At 53.8% G+C, this 19645-nt stretch overlaps 1 protein-coding gene across 2 annotated transcripts in view; it reads left to right on the top strand.

Annotated features, from left to right (window-relative positions):
* The window catches only part of Dnah10 (dynein axonemal heavy chain 10), a 115489-nt gene that overhangs the window by 72559 nt on the left and 23285 nt on the right, over positions 1 to 19645 (top strand). For both annotated transcript variants that reach the window (XM_058579786.1, XM_046446020.2), the window contains exons 44-57: positions 878 to 997; positions 1938 to 2083; positions 4498 to 4650; positions 5933 to 6193; positions 7129 to 7301; positions 7980 to 8073; positions 8433 to 8600; positions 8930 to 9118; positions 11503 to 11674; positions 14374 to 14577; positions 15173 to 15253; positions 17425 to 17622; positions 17877 to 18038; positions 19031 to 19205. In XM_058579786.1, the coding sequence (XP_058435769.1) occupies positions 878 to 997; positions 1938 to 2083; positions 4498 to 4650; positions 5933 to 6193; positions 7129 to 7301; positions 7980 to 8073; positions 8433 to 8600; positions 8930 to 9118; positions 11503 to 11674; positions 14374 to 14577; positions 15173 to 15253; positions 17425 to 17622; positions 17877 to 18038; positions 19031 to 19205 (2296 nt within the window). The remainder of the gene's footprint in view (positions 1 to 877; positions 998 to 1937; positions 2084 to 4497; positions 4651 to 5932; positions 6194 to 7128; positions 7302 to 7979; positions 8074 to 8432; positions 8601 to 8929; positions 9119 to 11502; positions 11675 to 14373; positions 14578 to 15172; positions 15254 to 17424; positions 17623 to 17876; positions 18039 to 19030; positions 19206 to 19645) is intronic.

The raw sequence follows: 19645 nt of genomic DNA, 5'->3' as shown, positions 1-19645 counted from the left end.
TGCGAGTGCCCTTTCTTGAGGAGTCTCAACTCTTCTCCCTGGAGCTATGGCATATGCCCCTTGGCTCTGGCTGGGTGTTCTAACTCCCGTGTTCCACGAGACTTTGCTCCTCTTTTCCTTTGGGCTCCTCATCTGTCTGAAGCACCATGACTTAACTAATCTGGTGCTGCTGACATTTGCATGGTAGGCCGTCACCTGTGGGTTTTGCAGGGTACTCATGGGAAATCACGGTGTATTAAGGGTTTCAGTTTTTTCACCAAGAACACGCACCCTACAAAAGGTTGAATTGGCAGGGCCCATGGGGAAGGGGTCTGTGAAGGGGCTTCTTTTTGAGGTGGGCTTGGATAGCACCCCTGTGATTGACTGTCATGGTGAAGAATGGTGTGGAGAGGGAGGTGATGGTGTCAGGTGGGGCTGGGACTCCCAGGCTACCTGTGGCACCTGGTGCTTCTCCTGTCCCTCTCCTGCACCGTCTTGATCAGATGCCTTCATGGCAGCCGTCCTCCCCCTTTGCAGAAATTAGTATGTCTGCAGTGAAAGTGTTTTCTTATCTCTCTCTACCCCTGCCTGACACGCCACCACTGGAGGGGTGGGGACCAGGGTTCTGTGCCCAACTACGTGTTCCCCTGGAAGGGACTCGGAAGGTTTCTGTCCAGTGAACAGGTAGCCTTAGGTCAGCATCTGACTGGCGAGCAAGTCGCTCTAATTCAAAGCACTTGCTAAGTGTCTGTCTGGGGAAGAAGTGGCACGTAGGTGATACTGTGGTAGCCATCCAGGGAACCATCAGGATTAGCTCATTTGAGGCACCTACCAGAACTGATTCCTATGTTCCCACGTCCACGATCACAGTGACATGGACTTTGATTGTCCACCGCAGGCCAGCTTCCAACTTTGTACGAGTTTCATTTTGATTCCAAACGGAACCAGTGGATCCCCTGGAGTAAGCTGGTTCCAGAGTATGTGCATGACCACCAGAGGAAGTTCATCGACATCCTGGGTAAGCGAGAGGCAAGACTCTGTCCCTGGTGTGAGGGTGTGTGACCCTGGTCCTGGGAGGAAGTGAGAAGCATCCTGTGGCCTGGCTGCCCACCTGAGTCCCACCCAGGGAGCTGAGAAGAGCAGGGAGCCAGGGGCCCTCCTGAGAGGCCCTTGGATGCTGGCTCAGTGCCCGCGGAGAGGATGCTTGGCTTCCCCTGGCATTTCCTCTGCTCTCTCCAGCCCACGGAGCTGGCTGGGCGTGGGTAGTGACCGGCACATTCCCGCGAACAGTGCTTCCTGGAGAAGGCATGTGCCCCTGGTGTGTACCCCCAAGACTGTATTTTAAGTCTCCTCCTCTGGCTGGTTAGACACAATGTGGGCTGGATAGCTCCACAACATGTGCACCTGGCTTTGGTCCGTTGTCCCTGCAGAGCAAGGCACCCCGATCCTCCAGAACCCATGGAGATTAAAATCTGCCCACGTGGGAGGGGGCAGGCTGGACCTGACTTGGTGGCTGAAGTCTCTGCAGAGGGAGCTGTGGGTCAGGAGACCAGATCCTGCAGGCATGTGGGTGACTCAGCAGCAGGGAGATCTTTTTTTTTAGCACCCAAGCATAAATCTCACTCGGATGCTGGGGCAGTTTGTGCGCTGTCATCCTGGACAGTGTCGTGCTCGCACAACGTATGTAGAAATGTGTTGGACTCATGGAATTCTACACTTACGATGGGTGATGCCTTTGTAAGTTGTGCCTCAATAAAGCCGAGGAGAATAATAGCTGGGCTGATGAGGTCCTCGTGCAGAGCAGCTCTACCTGCCACGCATGTGCCTGAGGTCACGGCTTGGCTTCTGCTGATGCTTTTTATGGGATTTACGGGATTCTGTGACAGTTCTGTGTTGTCACTCCCCACCCCCCACCCCCATGTGGAGCTCTTCCGATGTTCCTTCCATTTCTTTTGTAGTTCACACGGTGGATACAACCCGCACCACCTGGATATTGGAACGAATGGTCAAAATTAAGCAGCCTGTTATTTTTGTTGGTGAATCTGGCACTTCTAAGACAGCCGCTACCCAGAACTTCCTAAGACACCTCAGTGAAGACACTAATGTAAGCCATTGTTGGTATCAGTTACCCATTGCCGTGTAGCAAACTGCCCAGCACAGAGTCACTTAAGACAACAAGCACCACCTCCTGGTGTCTGTGGGTGGAGGGGCTGGCAGTGGCTCAGCTGGGTGGCCCTAGTTCAGGTCCTCTCATAAGGTTGCAGTCAGGCTATTGGCTGGACAGGGGCTGGATTATCCTCTTTCAGATGGTATTTCATATGGATAGAGGCTGGAGGCCTTAGTTCCCTGCTGTGTGGGCCTCTCCCAGGGCTGCTTGAGTGCGCTTTTTGTAAACTGTTGCTTTATCAAAGTACCCAAGACCAGGTAATTTATAAAGAAGAGAAGTTTATTTGACTCATAGTTCTGGATGGTGGGAAATCCAGGAGCCTGGTGCCAGCATGACGAGGACCTTCTACCTACATGATAGTGTGGCAGAGGGTGTCACATGGCGAGACAGAGTAGGTTTGCCAGAGAAAGTCACTTAGATTTTTTTTTTAAAAAAAAGGTGCTTCCTTAATAGTGGATGAATCCATTAATCCACAAGGGTTTTGCCTTTGGGATCCCTTCACCTTTCAAGGACCCACCCTGAAGTCTCATTAACATATGAATTTGGGGATTGAGCTTTGCACCTCTGAAACCTGGGGCACATTGAAACCTGAGCAGTGTTGTGACTGCAGCTAGGGCTGGAGTGAAAGCCCAGGACGGGCAGCAAAGGGAGGCTGCGCCGTCTTGGGGGTTACAGACCTCACCTCTGCCCTATTGTGTGCGTCAGACTGAGCACCCTCCAGGGGTGGACACCTGGAGACAGCGCTGGGCTCCGCGGTGGAGACTGGCTGTCATGTCTTCCCATCATCCCTCTGTGGTATCCCTCGCCACTGGTCAGATGCATGAGGGTCTGCTATGCACGGGGCCCGTGCCAGCTGGCACCACAGGACAAGCCCAGTGGAACAGGCCACTCGGGTCACTCTGGAGCAGAAGGGTGCTCGTGCCCCAGGCACACTGAGACAGCCAGAAGAAGGCGCTGGCCCCTGTCCACACAGACCTGCTCCCCGGGCTGGCTGCTGCTCACCGTTCATTCCCCAAGCTGCAAGCCATTTTTCTAGCTATTGGATCACTGAGTGAAGACTCTCTTGCCCCCAAGGAACCTCCTGTGGTTTTCAGGCGGTCCAGGCGCTGACTCAATTCTGTTTTCGTTACTGCCTGGTCACGTCACCATTTAAGTCTAGTTCCTGTCTTGGTCTTCTGGAACCTCGGAGGGGAGAGGAGCTCCCCCCCACTCACTTTTCCGCATCTCTTAGTTTGTGTCTTTTCTGTTTCCAGCAGCTCTGGCATCAAGGGCTCCTGCAAGCCTCACCGGCCTCTGGGCAGGGGGTACCTTTGTGTTGGACATCGTAAGAGGCGTGGGTAGGATGGGGCTGATCTGTCTGAGTAGCCAAGCTCACCTAGACTGACACTGACAGCATGGCCTAGTTGGCTTTAGGGATGTCCCTGTGGAGGGCACAGAGCGGGGGAGCTGCAGATTTGCAAAGTGGGGCAAAGGGAAGCCACGGTACGATACCCCTCCCTGAGGACTCCGCAGCTGGAGCTTAACAGCCCAGCCCGGCTGCCAGCACAGTCTGCTTATGTGCACCTGTGCTCACAGGCACCCTGGGTGGAGGGCCTTTAAAAGGCTACAGTTCCCAATGTGTGGTCCCAGGCCAACAGTGCTAGCTTTACCTGAAAGCTTGTTCAAGACACCCATGAACTAAACAGAACTGGAAGCTCTGGGTATAGAGCAGCCGGCTACATGGCACAGCCCTCTGGGTATGGCTGGCACATCAAGGAGTGTGAATACCCCGGTGAGGGGCTCCCCAGCACCTCTGAGCACAGGGAGAGGCCCGAGCACACAGGCATGAGGGTACAGCAGGTAGACCTTCTTTCCCAGCAACTCATTCCAAAGACCAAACCCAAGGTTGTGCACGTTCTCTTTGGCTGACTTATTAAGATACAGCTGCCATCATAAGCAGTTTATGTTTTAATGTTGCCTCATTGAAAATGCCTTCGTGTAAAACCACTGTAGGAAGTAAGTGGTCCCAGAAGATGGTATTCAGATCACCTTTCAGGCGAGAAGGAAGGAGGGTCTGAAAGGGTTAGGTGACTTTGGGGTCCTTTAACACAGCTCCCAGTCCCCCTTCTGCTGTGCCACCGTGTACCGAGGCCCACGTGTGGCAGCTCGTTATCAGCTCATGCAACCTGCCAGGAGGAAGAGGAATTCTTGCTTTAGCACTTAAAAATAACAAAGCACAGACCCACATTGGGTGACAATAGCATTAGCTCAGAGGCAGTGGGTCTTCAGCATAGATGGGAGCTCGCGGTCAAACGTTTGCTGCGGGTGCCACGCAGAGGAGGCCAACGCATCCTGCCTTCTCCCTGTTTCAGATTGTGCTCATGGTCAGTTTCTCATCCCGCACCACGTCCATGGATATCCAGAGAAACTTGGAAGCCAACGTGGAAAAGCGGACCAGAGACACCTATGGCCCCCCCATGGGCAAATACCTCCTGGTGTTCATGGACGACATGAATATGCCCAAGGTGAGGCAGGAGCGGGGTGGAGGGTGTCTGAGCACAGTCCTGCTCAGTGTATATAGTGCAGGCCATCGCGGGCAGCCAGGGCGCAGCATCCCACCGCTCCTCCCCCTCCCTCCGCCCAGCCTCAGCTCTGTCGAAGGAGGTGTCCCACAAGAGCTCTTAGGTGGCCCTCTGTGCTGGAGAAGCTGAAGGCCAGGACCCCTGGGGATTAGCTGAGGAAGGGGAACTTCAGCTGCACACAAGTGTGTTTCTGGGGACCGAGGCTGAGACATGCAAAGTTCTCTCGGCATACAGGAAGTTAAATTTGTATCATTTTACAGAACCATCTTTTCCTTGAAGATTTGTCTTCCAGAAGGATGATGCAAAGCCAGGATCCACTCACCTACCCATAAATCTGATCATTTACCCACTCATCCACCCATGTATTCAGTTACTTACTCATCCATTACTCAATTCATCCATTTATCTGTCATCTGTTATCTTTATTATCTATTTATTCATCCATTTGTCTGTTCATCTATAACTTTATTCATCTACCCATCCATCATCTGTCCATCCATCCATTCTCCCATCCACCCATCCATCCATCTTTCCATCTATCCATCTACCCCCATTCATCCTTCCATCTGTCCATTCATCCTTCCATCCTTCCTTTCATCCATCCAACCTTCCTTCCATCCATCCATCCTTCCTACCATCTGTCCATCCATCCTTCCGTTCATCCATCCATCCATCCATCCACCCACCCATCCACCCATTCTTCTCCCATCCATCTATCCATCCCTCCATCCCTCCATCCACCCATTCATCCTTCCATCCATCCTTCTATCATTCCATCCATCCTTCCATCCTTCCATGCATCCTTCCTACCATCTGTCCATCCATTCTTCCATCCATCCATCCATTTATTCCCTCCATCCACCCATCTATCTTCCATCCTTCCTTTTATCTCTCATCTATCCTTCTTTCTGTCCATCCATCTGTCCTTCCATCCTTCCATCCATTCATTCATCCATCCAGTGAGTGGGAGGATGAATTGACATCTTTGATGGTCAGCGCTGTGCAGTGTGTGAGACCTATGGAGCTTACAGTCTAGTGAGAGAGAGAGACTTTAAAAATCACCAATGAGTATCTAATTGCAAACTTTGAGAAGCCAAACGAAATTAAGCCCAGGATGCTCTGGGATGAGAGGAGGGCCAAGCTTTGGTCTAGACGCTCAGGCCTCTCGGAGATCTGCCTTGAAATACTGCTATTCTCTTTTTTCTCTTAAAAAAAAATCATCAAGGTGGATGAATACGGCACCCAGCAGCCAATTGCCCTGCTGAAGCTGCTGCTGGAAAAAGGCTACTTGTATGACCGCGGGAAGGAGCTGAACTGTAAGAACATCCGGGACCTCGGCTTCATCGCTGCCATGGGGAAAGCCGGAGGAGGCCGCAACGAGGTGGACCCCAGGTTCCTTTCACTGTTCAGCACTTTCAACGTGCCGTTCCCTTCAGAGGAGTCCTTGCACCTGATTTACTTCTCCATCCTGAAAGGCCACACTGCGGTAACTCTTTAAATCAGAAGTACAAATGGGGGACACGGTTGGGCAGAAATGTACGCAGACTGATTGACACATCAGACACACCAGGCCCAAGCCAAGGGCCTGCAGTGCATTCAGGGGACCAGGAAGATGTTTTACTGTGTTTCAAAATCGGAAGAAAAACATTCACCTTTATACCCATGCAGTCACAAAATGTGATTTTAATGTACAAGAAGGGGGACCTCAGAGGCTGAAGTGCCTTGGACCCACCTGGAGTCCTGCCTACTGACATTAGGCCTGTGCTCTGGGGCCAGGTGGGTAAGGTGAGGCTGTGCAGCAGCAGATATCATGGCCACCCTGAGTACCTGGCAAGTTCGTGCCTTACCCAAAGGTGTGCCCGGCAGATAACTCCCAGGGCGGCTGGCATGGGTCTTTGGTTTCACAGTTCATTGACTTCCCGGTGGACATGGAAACCCAAGGCCATAAAAGCAGGTCAGATGATGAGCTTCTCTGGTCTGTTCACTTCTTCCCTCATAAAAAAATGTGACAAAATTCACATTACGTAAAATTCGTTGCTGTGGCCACTTTAAAGCACAGAATTCCGAGGTACTCTGTACACTCGTGGCACGTAGGTGTCCCCACCCCTGTGTCTGATTTCACAGCCTCTTCTCCTCCAGGGGAACCCTGATGTCACACTGCAGCAGCTGCCCACCCTTCCCCCCGCCAACCCCTGGAAACCCACCAACCTCCCATCTCTGTGGGTTTGCCCGTCCTGGGGGTTTCACATGGCTCGAGTCATCTGGCGTCTTGCACTTGGTTAGCTGCGTGTGTTCATGGCTCCCCGTGTGTTCAAGGCTCCCTTCCTTCTCATGGCTAAATATTCCCTCTGGGTGACGCTCTTTCCTTTGTCCACTCTCCCATTCATGGACACCCGGGGGTGGGGGCTTTTCCTGTCTCAGGACTTTCACGAGAGCATCGTGGCAGTGAGTGGCCTGCTGACCTCCTGCACGCTGACGCTCTACAAGAACATCGTCCAGGACCTGCCGCCCACCCCTTCAAAGTTCCATTACATCTTCAACCTCCGTGATCTCTCCCGGGTGTTCAATGGCCTTGTGCTCACCAACCCCCAGCGGTAAGTTTGTTGGATCTTAACAAGATATATCCTGCCAATTTGATGGTTTCTTTTATTCTCTTAAGATGGGGGTGGGGGGGCTTGTCAGTGAACTTGAAGAACCAGTGTGTCAGTTAATTCCCAACGTTTTGCTGTGTTAAGTGAAGAATAGAGACAAATGCTTGAGTCAAGGCTGGGCTCTTTGCAAACCCCTGGGCAGAAAACCAGTGGGACCAACAGCAGAGGTTGGACAGGTGGACAAGTATCTCTGACCCCTTGGGTGGGATGGCTTTGCCACCTGCCTTCAACTCTGAAATTGGAATTCACCCGAATCCTTTTGCTCATGTGACCAGTTGTTTCCAGTTGAAATACAGGAGCTGCCAGGGGCCCTTATGCTGATTCTAAATTCAGACATTCCAGCAACAGGGTAGTGCTAGGAGTTTTCCATCACATATGCTGCATAAAGAGAGGGCCCTTTCTTCCCTCAGATAGGGCAAGTTATGGATGGTGATCTGTAGTCTTTGCACTTAATCCATTAGCTCCTGATTAGACTTCACTAATGTGAGGCTAGAGAGGGCACTCCAGGGTGCAGCTCCCGAGCCGCCTCCCATGCATCCTTCTGGGAACGGCGGCAGGTGGTTCACCACTCCTCTCCAGGGGCCCTCGAGGCTGACTTGCCCCTTCCACCATGTTCCATAGGTTCCAGACGGTGGCTCAGATGGTGAGAGTCTGGAGGAATGAGTGTCTGAGGGTCTTCCATGACCGGCTGATCAACAAAACAGACAAGCAGCTGGTTAGTGCATGGGGATGTGCCAGCAGATGCAAAGGCCAGCCACAGAACTGCTCTCTGAGGAGGACCAAGCCCTTGTGACACACACACACACACATGCATGCAAACACACACACACACACACGCTCACGTGCGCACAGAGAAAACAATGCATTTTAAAAATATATAGAATGGCAAAAAGGCAGACACTAACAGTCAAAGCTGATGGGCTGGGGGATGGCTCATAAGTACTCTGTAGCTGTCGAGGGAGAAAATGGAAGGCAGGTCACTCAGATGGTGACAGCGTGGGAGCTTGTCCTGACATGAGTCAGTGCGGGACTGCTGTCCTTGAGTGTGGGTCCTTAACCGGCTTACGTTTTAAGGTGCAAGATCACATAGGAAACTTGGTTTTGGAGCACTTTGAGGAGGATGAGGAGGTAGTGATGAGGGATCCCATCCTGTTCGGGGACTTCCGGATGGCTCTGCATGAGGAGGAGACACGCATCTACGAGGACATCCAGGACTACGAGGCGGCCAAAGCGCTGTTCCAGGTGTGGTGGGCTCCTTCTCGCCTGCGCCTGCTTCCTCCTGGAGCGCTGGTGTGACAGTGGCTCCGTCCCCAGGGGCCTGGTGCCTGACTCTGAGGCTCCCACACCTGTGGTCTGCCCTGGCTCGCTGCTGGCTGACCTGCGCCGGCAGGGTGGAATCTGGATTTGAGAGCTGGATCCTGTCCTGGGAGCCCAACTGATTCAATTAGTACAATGATTTTTCAGGAAAGAAAAAATCTTTCCTCCGTCCTTAATCTCTCCTGCACAAAAGGAGAAAGTTCACCTCTTAAAAAACAGTGATCCTTAAAAAAAAATTTTTTTTTTGAATTCAGGAAATTCTTGAGGAGTACAATGAGATCAACACCAGGATGAACTTGGTGCTCTTCGATGACGCACTGGAGCACTTGACCCGCGTGCACCGCATCATCCGCATGGACCACGGCCACGCGCTGCTGGTGGGCGTGGGTGGCTCGGGGAAGCAGTTGCTCGCAAGGCTGGCCGCCTTCACGGCTGGCTACGAGGTGAGGCCACCTCCCTTCCAGGAAGGCCGGTCCTGCCAGTCCCTGCAGCCGGGAGGGAGTACCTGCAGATACTGGAACCACCTATAGCAGATCCTAAGTGATTTTTTTTTTCAGTCCTGGGGATTGAGTCCGGGGGTGCTTTATCTCTGAGCCCCAGCCCCAGCCCCAGCCCTTTTTATTTATTTGTTTATTTATTTGGAGATTGAGTCTTGTTATGTTGTCCAGGTTGGCCTGGAACTTGTGATCCTCCTGCCACAGCCTCTCGATTTGCTGGGGTTACAGGTCTGGGCCCTGCACCTGGCATAGCATAACGTTTTCACAGAGTAGGGAGTTGGGTTGGTTTGTTTTTTGGCATATTTTAACGGAATATCCAAAGCGTTTAACTATTGTATTGTTAGATTGGAGAAGATGTCGGGTCAAGGTCAAAAGCCAAACGCAGGCAATTGCTGCAGATCCCAATGTGCATCTGCTGCAAGGAGGCCGGCCTGGGCAGACCTCGGTGGGCTGCTGTTAGGGGCCAGCCATTTGCCAGGCAACCATAGCCGCACAGCAACACATGCAGTTTTACATCAATATTAGAAGCTCTCTCTTTAAAAACAACTTTATTGTAGTACAACTCAGGGCCGTGTTATCCACGCGCTCTGTGTGCAGGTCAGTGCTTCTTGTCATTCAGATGTGAGCAGCCATCACTGTGGACTCCTTTAGAGCATTCCCACCACTTCTAAGAAAGCCCCGTGCCCGCAGCTGCCATCACCCCACCCTTCCCCCAGTCTCTGTGGACTGTCACATGCGTAGCATAGCACAGTACGTGGCAGCCGTGGCAGCAACAGGGCTTACCAAGTGTGGCCTGCATCTGGGTGACATTCTTGTTTTGGCCAAATCCTGGTCCCTGTGTGGACACACTGCGTTTGTCCATGTGTCCCCTCACCCGTGGACCTCTGGGCTGCTCTGCCTCTTGGCCGCTGTGGATAATGCTATAAATGTCCATGTAGGAATCTCTGGGTGGACCTATGTTTCCCTTGCTCTCAGGGCTTCTTAAGGAGGATGGGGTGGCACTACTGGGTCACGTGGTGGATCTGGGGCTCACCCTTGCAGGAGCCACCACACTGTTCTGCAGTGGCTGGGCTGATTTGCATTCCCACCAGCAGGGTCCCAGGGCTCCTGCTTCTCCCCACCATTCAGAATCTTCCAGACTCCCACAGGGAGTTCTTCCTCTGAGGCCACCTGGGAAGGACCACAGAAGGGATATTGAGGGACTGGACTCAGGAGAGGACGAGGGTGTGTAGAGTGGGCTGGGGCCCTGGAGGCCAAGGCAGATGGCCATGGGTTCCAGTGGGTGGGCACCCCAGCGAGCAGGGAGCTGGCAGGTGGAGGGCAGGCGCTGGACAGAACTGCGGAGTAAGTGTCGGTCAGCTGGAAGTCACGCTTGCTACTTGAGTTTGTGTGACTGGTGTGTGAGTGTGCGTGCGCCAGTATGGAAGTGTGCCTGTGTGTGGCACGTGTCTGGGACAGTGTGGGTGGGTGTGAAAGTGCATGTGTGAACCTGTGTGTGTGAGAGGGTGTGCATGGAATGGTGGAGTGTGTGTGAGCACAGGTGTGGAGTGACTGTGACTGTGGGTGTGTGTGGCCGGGGGTGGGCGAGGAGGCCTGAGGTAGGGACAGAGCCCTCCTGAGGCCGGGAACCCCACCAGGTTCCAAGTAGCTGCCACTGCTCACATACAAGTCTTGCTTCTGCCTGGGCCTTAGTGCCAGGTTGCAGAGTTCGGACAGCGTCCACACTTGCTGCTTGGGCCGCCCGGCTGTGCCCCTTTCCTGCCCTTCCTTGCTGGCCTCCCTGCCCGCCCTTCCCACCTGCCCGTGTCTGGCTGTCCACTGCTCTGTGCCTTTCTCCTTTCCATGCTGCCTCCTGGACGTAGGCATGTTCTCTGCATGGTGGTGCCTTCGCATGCTCGTGTGTGTACACAGAACACTTATGGTGCTTTGACAAAGGCAGGGTGCTGTGGCCAGACATGGTGGCGTGTGCCTGTGATTCAGCAGGAGAGGCAGAAGGATTGCAAGTTCTGGGCCACCTGGGCATCTTAGCCAGACCCTGTCTCAAAAAAGGGATAGGGATTGGCACAGTGGTTAAGCACCTCTGGGTTCAATCCCTGAACCTCCCCCCAGAAAAAAAGCAGGGTACTTTGGCTTTCTGCCTCCTGCGCTTCTGGCTCTGGGTCATTTTGTGAGACTGGCCAAGTCACCTGGCCTCGTTGCCCTCGTCCCCCTTAGCCAACAGCCCAGCAGTGACATCGTGCAAACTCAGAGGCTCTCCCTGTGTGCTGGCCTCCTTTAGGAGGCTGGGGAGGGAGGCCACCAGCCCGGGTGACTTTGCCCTGTGTCCCCAGGTGTTTGAGATCCTGCTGAGCCGAGGCTACTCCGAGAACAGCTTCCGGGAGGATCTGAAGAGCCTTTACATGAAGCTGGGGCTGGAGAACAAGACGGTGATGTTCCTGTTCACAGACGCGCACGTGGCTGAGGAGGGCTTCCTGGAGCTCATCAACAACATGCTTACTTCAGGTACCCCTCGGCCGGTGGCCTCAGGGGCACATCAGGCTGATCCTCACCACAGCCCCTGGGGGTGGGTCTGGCTGCCCAGTGGCCCTGCCCTGACCAGCTGGTGGGCGTCTACTGCGCTTGGGGGCCGTTGGAAGTACTTTCTTACCCAGCACTGCTGGGTCCCCAGGAGGGAGACACCTGGCTGCCTCCATTAAGGGGAAACAGAGGCACAGAGATGCCACCAGAGGTGGAGCAGTGACCCCTCAAAAGTCATCCCGACTCCAGACCCCAGACCCCAGAACCTGTGAACGGGCCTTGTCAGGAAAAGCCGTCTTTGCAGATGTGATTAGTGAAGAGCCTTGAGATGATACGCTGGATTTGGGATGGGCCCTGAATTCAGTGACAGCTATTTTTACAAGAGAAAGGAGAGCGATCACTGGGATATAGAGGAAAAGGCCTTGTTAGGATGGAGACAACCGCATGCCAAGGGATGCCAGAATCTGGCCAGGGAGGGTCCCCAAAACCTTCCGTGGGAGCACAGCCCTGCGGACACCTTGATCTCTGCTCTCAGGCCTCCAGAAATGTGAGAGTAAATTTCTTCATCGTTTTAAGTGTGCAATTTGTGGTAATCAGTTGTAGGAGCTGGTCACCAGGAAACTGCTGACAACTCACCCAAAGGTGCCCCGCTAAGAAGGGGCTGAGGAGGGGCTTGGGCTTCAGCCTCATGGCCACAGTGGAGACTGCTACCCTGAGTCACGATCCTGGCCACCTCTTAGCCTGCTGAGGTTCACGCAGATGTGTGACCAAATGGCTCCCAGGGAGGATCTGCCTTTACTGTGGGTCATGTTGGCACTTGACTCTAGGCATCATTGTCCTGCGGTGTTAGCAGGTCTTCTCCACCCGCCCATAAAACATGTCACACACAGCACGAGGCTGAAGGAAGGCTTTAGGGACATGGCAGCGTGCTGGCCAGGTTCCCTGGGGGGTGTCCCTCTGTGCTCGCCTTGCCCCCTCTCCTCCCACCTCCTGTTTTGGTGGGTTTCCAAGTGAAACCTGAGACCGGCCCCTCCGCCCCTCAAGAAGCTTCAGTAGGCCTGCTCTTATCCAGAGGCCAGTTTTGGGTAGGTTTTTCTTTGGATGTAAACTTAACATACAATGAAATGTGCCCATTTTGAATGTGTGCTTGCTGAGCTTTGGTAGTTGAGTTTTAAGTCATGGGGGTCAGCTCTACAGGGACAGGGACCATCCTCCACTTGGATTTACCCCGCAGGATTAGACACTGGGCAGTCATGCCTCTGGCCCCCTTGAAGCTTGGGGTCCAGTGTGTGTGGGGGGGTGGGGCTGGTTAACATCAGCAACAGAAGCACACAGAGATGGCGCCACCACTAATGTTGCAATAGGTACCATGAGGAGGGGTCCAGCCCCTTCCCCTGGTGGCTCCAGTGTGCAGTGTGCAGAGACGTGGGACCTGAGCTTGGTGTGTCTGTTTCCCGTGCTGCTCTAGCAACTTAGCCCCAGTTCCCGCTGTGGCTTCAAACAATGCAGATTCTCCCGCCGTAGGGCTGGATTCAGAGCTGGGGATGGGTCTTGTGGGGCCACAGCAAGGACGGGGTCTTTCTAGGGGTTCCTGAGAATCCGTCTCCTTCTCTTCTGGATTCTGGAGGCTGCCGCTGGCCTCAGTCCCTGATCACACCAGCCTAGGCTCCACTGTGTCACCTCAATTCTAACTGCTGGTCTCTCTCACAAGGACCCTGTGACGGACGTGTCAGACCACCCGGCTGATCCAGAGACCTGCCCCCTCCCAAGACCCTTATCCAGACACCTCTTTGAGGCTGCATTGCAGGAAGTGCGGAAACCTCACCACTGGTCCCAGAGATTAGGATGGGCATCAACAGGGGACGTCATCCACGCTCCTGCCACGGGAGTAGTGACCAGCTATGGGCTGGCAAAGTCCTTTCAGGCAGAGGGGTCTGTGTGCCACGGTCAGATGGGAAAGGGACACCATGGCAGGAGCACAGTGATGGTCTCCCAGTGTGGGGCCTAATGGGCTGGTGCCCTGATGTGGTCTAGATCTGTGATCTGCAGGAGTCCCTCTAGCTGCCCTTAGGGACTAGGTCGGAGGGGATGAGGGAGGCGGGGGCTTTAAAGGTGAGTGGCCTTGGCCCTGTGTTAACATCACCTGCTTATTAACAGTGTGTTGTGTCATTTGAAATGTGCCAATGGTGATGTCCCGCCCTCAGGGCTCCCAGCACAGCCCTGTTGGCATTTGGGGCCGGGAAGCTCTGCTGTGGGACCACCCTGGGGTGTTTAGTGGCACCCCTGGCCCCTGCCTATTAGCGGCAGGTGGCTCTCCTCTTCCGAAGTCATAGCGATGGAAAGGGTCTCCAGATGGCCGGATGCCCCAGGTGAGCGTTCCCGCTCTAGAGAACACAAGGCTTCCACACTCAGTGGCCTCCGGAGCTCCCTGCAGTCCTCTGGGGTGAGCGGGAGGTGCCATCGCCCCCATTTCACAGATGGGTAGATGGAGGCTCAGGGGCTTTGCCCACAGGCGAGTGGGCCAGGGGTCTGAGTCCAATGCCCCAGTGCCCCAGTGCCCTAGTGCCCCCCCGTCGGGACCCACTGCTCTCTCCGCCATGCTGTTCTTCTGCTGTCTTAGCTGGTGCACAGAGAGGCAGTGACCCTGGGACTTTAAAACCAGCTCCCACGAATCTGTTCTGCAGGGATCGTCCCTGCGCTGTTCACAGATGAGGAAAAGGACACCATTTTCAGCCAGCTTGGACAGGAAGCCCTAAAGCAGGGCATGGGGCCGGCCAAGGAGTCTGTGTGGCAGTACTTCGTGAACAAGAGTACAAATAATCTGCACATCGTCCTGGGCATGTCCCCTGTGGGGGACACCCTGAGGACCCGCTGCAGGAATTTCCCAGGTACCTGGGGCTATGTGTGCTGCCCATTTGCTCCCAAGCTTCCACCAACAAGTCCACAAGACATGGCCTCCAGTGGAAACGAGGGCCTGTACTGTGGGATGTGCCTGGCTGGCCCCTTGCAGTGGCCACCAGCAGTGGGTGATGTTCTTCTGGCCTGAGGATGTGCTCCCACTCCCAGGAACAATGTGGCAGTGCATGGAGGATGGCTCCTTGTCCCCTCCCATATGGGACAGTCTTACCAGCCTTGTGGAAGGGTTCCTGCCTAGCCACAGGTTCCTAATGAGGGTGGGTGCTGCTCCCCGGGGATATTAGGATCAGGAGACATGTGTAGTTGTCAGAACCGAGGGGGAGGTGGCATGCTGCTGGCACCCAGTGGGTGGCAGCCAGGGATGCTGTAAGCATGCACAGTGCCCAGTCAGTGCCTGTGTCAGGGTTATTTGGCCCCAGGGTCAGCAGTGCCCAGTGTCAGAATAAGACACTCTGCTGTGGATGAGCCCAGCTGGGACGTGCCCAGCTTGTTCAGTGCATTGGTGGCAACTGAAGATCGAGCTGAAGTGTCTCGGGTGCAGAGCGGTGGTCGCCCTCTCTCTCCAAGGTCTGGTGAATAACACTGGGATTGACTGGTTCATGCCCTGGCCTCCCCAAGCCCTGCACGCAGTCGCCAAGTCATTTTTAGGTAAGTCCCAGCTACTGTGGGGACTGTGTCATGGATCTCACAAAGCCATTCTACATCACCCCTCTGACCTTGACCTTTGGCCCCATGGATTCCTTTGTTGTAAACTCTATGAAGAGTTTATGAAGAACACATCCTTTTTTTTATTGTTAGATTGCCCTTGTGTTTCAGTCTCAAGGGATTTCAGGAGACTTACAGAAGAGTTTGGATTGGAAATTGATTAAGTAGCATCGAGCTTGGGAGTTGACGAGCCATGGCCTCTGGCCAGTGTGGCCTACTGCTGCTGTATGGGCGCAGCTTTGTGAGCACATGGACTCACGCATTAATCCACATGTTGTCTATGGCTGTTTTATATATATATATACCTTTAATTAATTAATTAATTAATTTATATGTGGTGCTGAGGATCGAATCCAGGGCCTCACACATGCTAGGCAAGCACGCTCTACTACTGAGCCTCAGCCCAGCCCTCTATGGCTGGTTTGATGCCACAATTGCAAGGGCCAGGAGTTGCAACTGAGACCAGGTGTCCCTGTTTGGCTCTTGATGGAGAAAGTGTGCTGACCTCCAACCCAGAGGTTGCCCAAGGGCCGTGGGGCAAGCTGTGGGTGAGCCTCGACTCCCTCCAGCACCTGTGCCCTGGACAGCAGCAATTATACTCCTTGAATAAGAAGGCATGTCAGTGGAACTTCAGGGGAAAATCTTTTTCTCTAGACCCACCTTGAACAGATTTATGACAAATTCCACTGAGTGACCTCAAAATAGTTTCAACCTTATAAATATGTATCCAATAAATAAATAAATAGTCATTCTATGCAAGCAGAGATCATAGCTTCGGTCATAATGCAGGTCTTTTTTTTTTCTGGGAAGGGGCCAAGAGCATGAGTCTTAAGATATGACTCAGGGGCCAGCAAGCTACTTCCGCAGAGGTCCAGATGGAAAATATTTACCTCTGTTGCAACTACTCAAATCTACAGTTATATGGTGGATGCCATTATAGACAATATGCAAATGAATCTCCATGGCTGTGTTCCAATAAAACTTTATTTAAAAAGCGGGGTGTGGGCCAGATTTCCCTTCTGGGCTGTAGATGAGCACCCTGATGTAGTGCACCCTGGTTTTCATAAGTGTGTTAGTCATTCTCAAGTGTTATCACTTGGGCTTGCTTTCAGCATTCAGTGTCTTTAATAATGCTGCCTAGAATTTGCTTAGAATTATTTTCCTTAGAATGTGTTTCCTGGTATCGAGATGACTATGCCCCAAAGTGGATATTTGTCAGGCTGCGTCTTTCCTGCAGGCAGTACCCCTGGTATAACCCAAGGTTGGGTCTGCAGAACCCCGACAGCTGATGTTTTTGTCCACTCTCCTCCCTTTGCTTGAACGAGAGTTGTATTCTGTCTTCAAGAGGATGCTTCTTGCAGTGATTCTTCTAGCAGGTTGACAGGAAGGCTGCCTTTTGCCCAGTAGGTCTGCACGCTGGATATCCTGCAGAGAAGGGCTGAGTAGCTCACCTGGCCGCAAGAGGTTGCTCCCTGGGGAGCATTGAGCAGGACAGGTGTGGCGTGCTCCCCGCTGCGTGCTGCCACGGCGCCCAGGGAAGAGGTGTGGCTCTCTGTTTGAGGCATGTTGCTGGAGCCTGGCTCAGTGGTCCAGAAGAGCCACCCACTCATTATAATTGCTCTTTTCTATTTTTTTAAAATTACATTTTTAAATCATTTTTTTTGAAAATATATCTAACATAAGCTTTTCCATTTTGCCAACTTTTAAGTGCACTTGTGGCATTTGTAACAGTCATAGGGCTACACAGCCATCACGGGACCCATTTCTAGAACTTGTCACCCTCTTAACTGCTCTAAATGCAGACTCCCTCCCTCCTCCCATCAGCACAACCGCCTGCCTTTGTGGATGACGGAATCCCGCCATGTCCATGTCCGTCCTTTCAGGGTGGCCTTCTTTCTCTTTCTCTGAGGCTCACCCTGTTGTGGTGCTGTCAGCCTGTTGTGGCTATGTGCTGCCTGCCCCAGCATTGCCGTGAGCCTTGGTGGACCTGTAGAGCCCTGCGTTGGGGCTCACGCCTGGGCTGCGGCGGGCCTCTGGGCCGGGTGATTCCAGGCTGGGCTCACTGAGAGCCATCCTCTCACTGAGAGGCAGCGTTGCCTGTCCTCCCTCTCCAGGGGCTAATCCCATGATCCCAGGAGAAAATATAGAAGACCTGGTGGAACACGTGGTCTTGGTCCACGAGTCCGTTGGTGAATTCAGCAAACAATTTCTCCAGAAACTGAGGCGCAGCAACTACGTGACGCCTAAGAATTACCTGGATTTTATTAATACGTACTCGAAGTTGCTGGATGAGAAGACTCAGTTTAACATAGGTAAGGCTTGGGGATGGCTGGTCGCCTGATGTCGCAATGCTCAGGTGTAGGGATCCAGGTCTCCTCTTCCCGAGTTCATTTGGGCCCATGCCGTGCCCGTGCAGGAGGGACTGGAACATAGTGACACTATGTGACAAGTGAATGGTTCCCCCTGATGAACCCAAGTTGGATGAACCTCAGGGAGGCCACAGAAGGCAAGCCTGGGCCACAGGGAGCAGGCTTGGGGACAGTGAACGGGTGCCGTCTGTCCTCAGCTCAGTGCAAGCGCCTGGAGGGCGGGCTGGACAAGCTGAAGGAGGCCACCATCCAGCTGGACGAGCTGAACCAGAAGCTGGCTGAGCAGAGGGTCGTGCTGGCTGAGAAGTCAGCTGCCTGCGAGGCCCTGCTGGAGGAGATCTCCACCAACACCGTCGTAGGCAAGTGCGGGGCCACCTGGGGACCGGCCTGTTCCCACTGCTTGCTTGTAGGTGGTCCTCAGCAGACTGCAGCCTGGAGATCACCAGCCGAGGCTGCCTCCTTCACCCTGTGACCTTCCTCTTGTGGGTCTGCACGTGGCTTTAATTAATTTAAAAAAATTTTTTTTTAGTTGTGGATGGACACAGTACCTTTATAGTTTGTTTATGTGGTGCTGGGTGCCTCGTGCATGCTAGGCAAGCACTCTGCCACTGAGCCACAACCCCCCTGTGGCTTTAATTTAAAAGAAAAAATTTGACATATAAAATTGTATAGACTTATGGCAACGTGGTGATAATTCAATACATGTGTCAAACGTGAGGCCTAAACTTCTTGAAGGACACTCGTCACCTGAGCTTCCCTAGCCCAGGGTAACCTCATCTTAACTAATTACATTGTTTTCAAATAAGGTCCTTTCCTGGGATTCCCATGGACCTGACTTTTGGGGGAACACTGTTCACCCCACTGTACCTCCTGTGGGCCAGGCCCGTGGGGACTGGGTTCCAGGCCCGGGAAGGTGTGTGCGTCCTGGAGGCAGCAGACAGTAAATGCTCTGGTGATTGGACGAAGGTTCTGACTGTGGTCAGTGTTGGGAGGCCAGCAGTCAGCGTGAGATGACAGAGGGCAGCCCTCCTAGAGGGTATGGCTGGTGGCCTGGCTCTGAGTGAATATGAGACATGAGAGAGAGAGAGAAATCTCAGGCAGCACTGGGTCCTCAGCCGACCCTGCCCAGGCAGGGGTAGGTGTGTGACCTGCCACGGTACAGAGTGGGTGGACTCGGGTGGGCCAGTGGAGGGAGGCAGAGTTGGAGAAGCCCCTAGGTGTCCAGACCCCGCATGTTGAGGACTCTGTCCTAGCGGCAAGGCTGGAGGCTGTCACGCTGGCCAGAGCTCCCTTGAGCCCCATGTGGCCCAGAACTTGAGGCTCAGCTGCTCACGGCCTCGCTGCCCTGCAGCGGAGGAGAAGAAGAAGCTGGCGGAGGAGAAGGCCATCGAGATAGAGGAGCAGAATAAGATCATCGCGGTGGAGAAAGCGGAGGCCGAGACAGCCCTTGCCGAGGTCATGCCCATCCTGGAGGCCGCCAAGCTGGAGCTGCAGAAGCTGGATAAGTCAGACGTGACAGAGATCAGGTAACAGGGGCCCCAGGTGTGCTGCGGCCGCCCCTTTGCTTCTGCTGGTGCCCACAGGTGCCAGCCGCAGTGCTGAGCACTGTACACAGGGACCGTCACTGCCCACATTTACAGACAGAAGGGAGGCCTGGAGGTGAGGTGGCCACCCTGGCCTCCAGCCCAGGAAGCCATGCCTGCCGGCCTTGAACCCAGATCAGCTCACCAGGGAGGCTGGGCTCAGCAGGGCTGCGAGGAGGCAGGGATGATAGAACGGTGCTCCTCTGTCCTCTACAAAAGCCAGTGTGTGCTCTAAACAGGCCAGGGTGCCAGCACCCGGCAGAAACAGCAGGAGGCCTTGCCTCGGCCCTCATCCATTTCCATAGAGAAGCACTGGGAGGGCTGGGGCTGGGGCTCAGTGGTACAGCGCTTGCCTAATGTGTGTGAGGCCCTGGGTTTGAGTC

Source organism: Marmota monax, unplaced genomic scaffold (assembly GCF_021218885.2).
Source record: "Marmota monax isolate L192 unplaced genomic scaffold, Marmota_monax_Labrador192_F-V1.1 WCK01_AAM20220418_F8-fsc00092, whole genome shotgun sequence".
NCBI lineage: Eukaryota > Metazoa > Chordata > Mammalia > Rodentia > Sciuridae > Marmota > Marmota monax.
Note: the sequence above shows the minus strand (reverse complement) of the source record. Positions and strands in the feature narration are given on the sequence as shown.